The 3,865-nt window shown below is 40.3% G+C and overlaps 1 protein-coding gene across 1 annotated transcript in view; it reads right to left on the bottom strand.

Moving 5' to 3' along the window:
- Positions 1–14: 14 nt before the first annotated feature.
- Positions 15–3,865, bottom strand: part of LOC107553679 (erythropoietin receptor-like) — a 7,908-nt gene continuing 4,057 nt past the window's right edge. Inside the window, exons 6-8 of the mRNA XM_016235974.1 lie at positions 1,645–1,732; positions 1,304–1,391; positions 15–779 (exon numbers count right to left, since the gene is read on the bottom strand). Coding sequence (XP_016091460.1) covers positions 54–779; positions 1,304–1,391; positions 1,645–1,732 — 902 coding nt within the window. The 3' untranslated portion in view covers positions 15–53. The remainder of the gene's footprint in view (positions 780–1,303; positions 1,392–1,644; positions 1,733–3,865) is intronic.

The raw sequence follows: 3,865 nt of genomic DNA on the forward strand, positions 1-3,865 counted from the left end.
AAATGATGACAGAATAATCACTTTTGGGTGGACTATCCCTAGGTATTGCAGGTTTACCAACCGGGACCCATGCAGGACTCTGATCCGGATTGAGTGTGTTGACCGGAGAGTGGCCACTTGTGGAGAAAAATCTCGTTTTTGTAATCATTTGTGTACATCCTGTGTCTCCCGAGCGCCGCGATCCTGCTGGAGCTCATCGGGCTGTAGTCCATGGAGACCCCCGAGTCTGCGACCGCCATGTAGGCGTATCCCGGCCCTTTGGGGGGCCACGTGTGGTTGGGATACTCGAAGCTGGATTGGGACGATAGTCTGCCCGAACCCGAGCTCTGCTGGAGGGAGCCGAGGTCGGAGTGCGAGGTGTTCAAGGACATCCTTCCTGCGGTGGTGAAGAGCATCTGGAGCGGTAACGTCTCCTCGAAGACATCGTCCACCTGTCGCTCGTCATCTCCTTGGGAGTTTTGATTGAGAGTGACGTAGGTGTCATGTGACTGCAGTAACAATGACTGGGAAAGAGATTCTGGGTTTTCTTGAAGCGCCCTCAGTTGCTCCACGAGACAGTAAGCTTCAGGAGGTTCTTGCCATCTGTCCGTTAACCCCGAGTCCGAACGCTCGCTCTCCTTCTCCTTGTCCTCCTCCACAGCTTGCCTCTCCTCTCTCTGGGATGTGCCGTGGCTGGTCAGGGAAACCTCGGACAAAACCTCCAGTGGTGAAGGAAGCTCCTCTGTGTACACATGGACTGATCTGCCCCACATACTGCCATTATTTTGGCTCATCCACTCCTGAGGGTAGAGGAAACACAGTTAATTACTAAACATCTAGCGCTAGTAATGATCAGTGGTTTTTCAGTTCCAATCAGCTTTCCTACCCATGCACACAGCTGTTGACGTCAAATATTGTCCTTCATTGACTAAAAATTTAATAATAAACAATAATCTGTTGTATTTAAGAGGTCAGATCCTGGCTCATGTTATTATAGACTGATATCAACCAGGACATTTAATAAGCCATTTTTTTGGCTATTTTGAAATTAGCGATACATCCTTGCTGAATAAAAGTATTAATTCTTTTTTTTTAAATGTTGTTTATTCAACAGTCATCATTTTGGTTAAATTAAACATAAATGCGCCTACCTATATTGACATTCTTTTTAAAAAAAATAATTAATTACCTTAAAAATCCCCATTATTTGGCTATTTTGATATTATTGACATTGGCTAGTAACTATGTTGTTCACTGTAAATATTACTGAAATTCAAAATAACTCTATATTGACATTCTTTAAAAAAAAAAAAGAATAAATTACCTTAAAATCTCCTTTGTAGATGGTAAAAAGGCCTGGAAACTTGTGCTCTGGTGACGGGATGTCAGGCCAGAGTTTCTTAAGAAGAAATCTGTAAAGTGCACAGAAACTGTTACTTTTTTTTATAATTTAATTCTTGAAATATAAATATTCCACAGTTACATCACGTGAAATTGTTTCAGTAGCCTACATGTTTCTCTGTCCATCCATACATGCACAACAAACCTTAATCAGCCTTTATTGAACTATGATTAAAGGACAAAAGTGTCCCCCATAATAGTATATATATACATTTGTCCTCATTTAGATAGCTAGTAAAGGTGCGTGTGCTCGTGAAAACTGACTTGTGGTGGGACAGAATCACAGTCATAGACAGCAGGCAGAGGATCAGTCCGATGAAAAGGACCAGTAGCATGATCAGCGGATCCACGTCTGGTAGAAAAAGAGAAACATAAATGATTGGTCGATTGAGATGGCCAATCAAATCAAAGTAGGCAGGGTTCACCGTTGACAGAAGCACAGCGCAAATTCCAGTGTGTTAAAGAGATAGTTCTGCATGTCGTTCCAATCCCATAAGACCTTCGTTCATATTCAGAACACAAATTAAGATATTTTTGATGAAATCTGAGAGCTTTCTGACCCTCCATATACAGCAACTGCATGTTCAAGGGCCAGAAAGGTAGTAAGGACATTGCTAAAATAGTCCATGTGACATCAATGGATCAACCGTAATGTTATGAAGATTTTTGTGCGCAAAGAAAACAAAAATAACGACTTTATTCAACAATTTCTTCTCTCCCGTGACAGACTTCGCCGCGTGTTCACGAGAGTTCCACGACGCACGCGTTCTGATGTTCTGCCGTAGGACCCGGATGCGCTGCACCTTGTTTACAAGCAGAGGAAGACGCACGCTGTACATAAAACAGTCTTCGGAAACATGTCTGAAGATTTCGACAGAGAGGATGACTTTCAAGTTTTTGCCCAGCATTACTTATCTGAACCAGAATATACAGATGATGAACTAAGAGAGATGGACGTTCTCCGTCAGAACGCCGGCTCCTGCGTCAGCAGCATCACAAGCATGCGTTGTGGTACTCTTGTGAACGCGCATCGAAGACTGACACGGAAGAGAAGAAACTGTTGAATAAAGTCGTTATTTTTGTTGTATTCTCGTAGCTTCATAAAATTAAGGTTGAACCACTGATGTCACATGGACTATTTTAACGATGTCCTTACTGTGCCTTGAATGTGGTAGTTGCATTGCTGTCTATGCAGGGTCAGAAAGCTCTCAGATTTCATCAAAAATATCTTAATTTGTGCTCCCCCTCAGTGTTCAAGACATGTTTATGAAATCTTAGCAAATCTCAATTGCCTGTTTTTTTTTATTATTTCACCGCAAAATGTGAATATATCAGTGGTGGGCCGTCAGGGCCAGCAAAGCCTTCTCTGCTGGCCTAAACACTATTAGAATCACTGATTTAGTTTTAATATATTTTTCCATGAATGCGTATTAAATTATTTCCAATAGTCTATTCTCTTCATTTCATAGCTTTTCTCTTGGTTGCACTGCTTCCAGCATTGTATGTTTATATTAGAGCTTTTATCCAATCATATTTCAGCAATCGTGTTGCCAGGGTCAAAGAAATCTGCCTTAAGGCCTTCAGAATCAACAGTGCAGGCGTCTGTTAGCTTAAATCAATGGCAATGAAACCGTTGCTTTAACCAACCAGATTTCGAGTTGGCAACACTCGCGCTGACAGACCGGCGGGGAGACTCGTGAAGACGAAATAAAGCAGTAAGAGAACATTAAATTGTTAGCTCAACTTTAAAACACATGTAATCACCTTATTTGTTTTATACCAATGCTATCTGTAAGGTATAAATGTGTTTGGGTGAATAAATGTCTGTAAGAACATCGGATGGACTGTATTTGTGTCGTTTTGGTATAGGTTAATGCTTCAGCTACAGATGATGTGTTGCGCAATTGTTAATTGGGTTTCTTTCTTTAGTAATGGCATTCATTCTTGCTACATAAGATACCTGTCTGTTATGTAGTGCCCTGTTATACTGCGTTACTGTGTAATATGTATGGTTTCTATAGCCGTGGCACCATTATGATGGTATGAAGAGATGGATTAATTCATGTAGGACGCCACTGAAGGCCTAGGTGTAAAATGCACGGCCCGCCACTGGAATATATTATCACCCAGCTTTTCATATGAAGTTGGATATACAAGTAGGGCGATATAACCCTAGTAAAAAAATTAATAAACTAAAATGGATTTGAAATACATTTATTTCATGCTAAGTATACCATAAAAAACATTTATATATTTATGTACTTAAATACCCTGCAATTGTACTTTTGGTGTACTAAACTGATATACTTAAAATCTGCTAAATTGGAACAACTAATTTTGTACTTAACGCACTTTAATTGAGTGGAAGTAGTGCTGAAGTCCAACTAAAGATATACTGAAGTATATTTGATTGTGCTAAAGTGGAACTATTGCAAGTATACTTTAGGTACACTTTAAAGGGGTCATATGATGCTATTTTAAAGAT

The sequence above is a fragment of the Sinocyclocheilus grahami genome, unplaced genomic scaffold (assembly GCF_001515645.1).
Source record: "Sinocyclocheilus grahami isolate Dianchi unplaced genomic scaffold, SAMN03320097.WGS_v1.1 scaffold476.1, whole genome shotgun sequence".
Classification (NCBI taxonomy): Eukaryota; Metazoa; Chordata; class Actinopteri; order Cypriniformes; family Cyprinidae; genus Sinocyclocheilus; species Sinocyclocheilus grahami.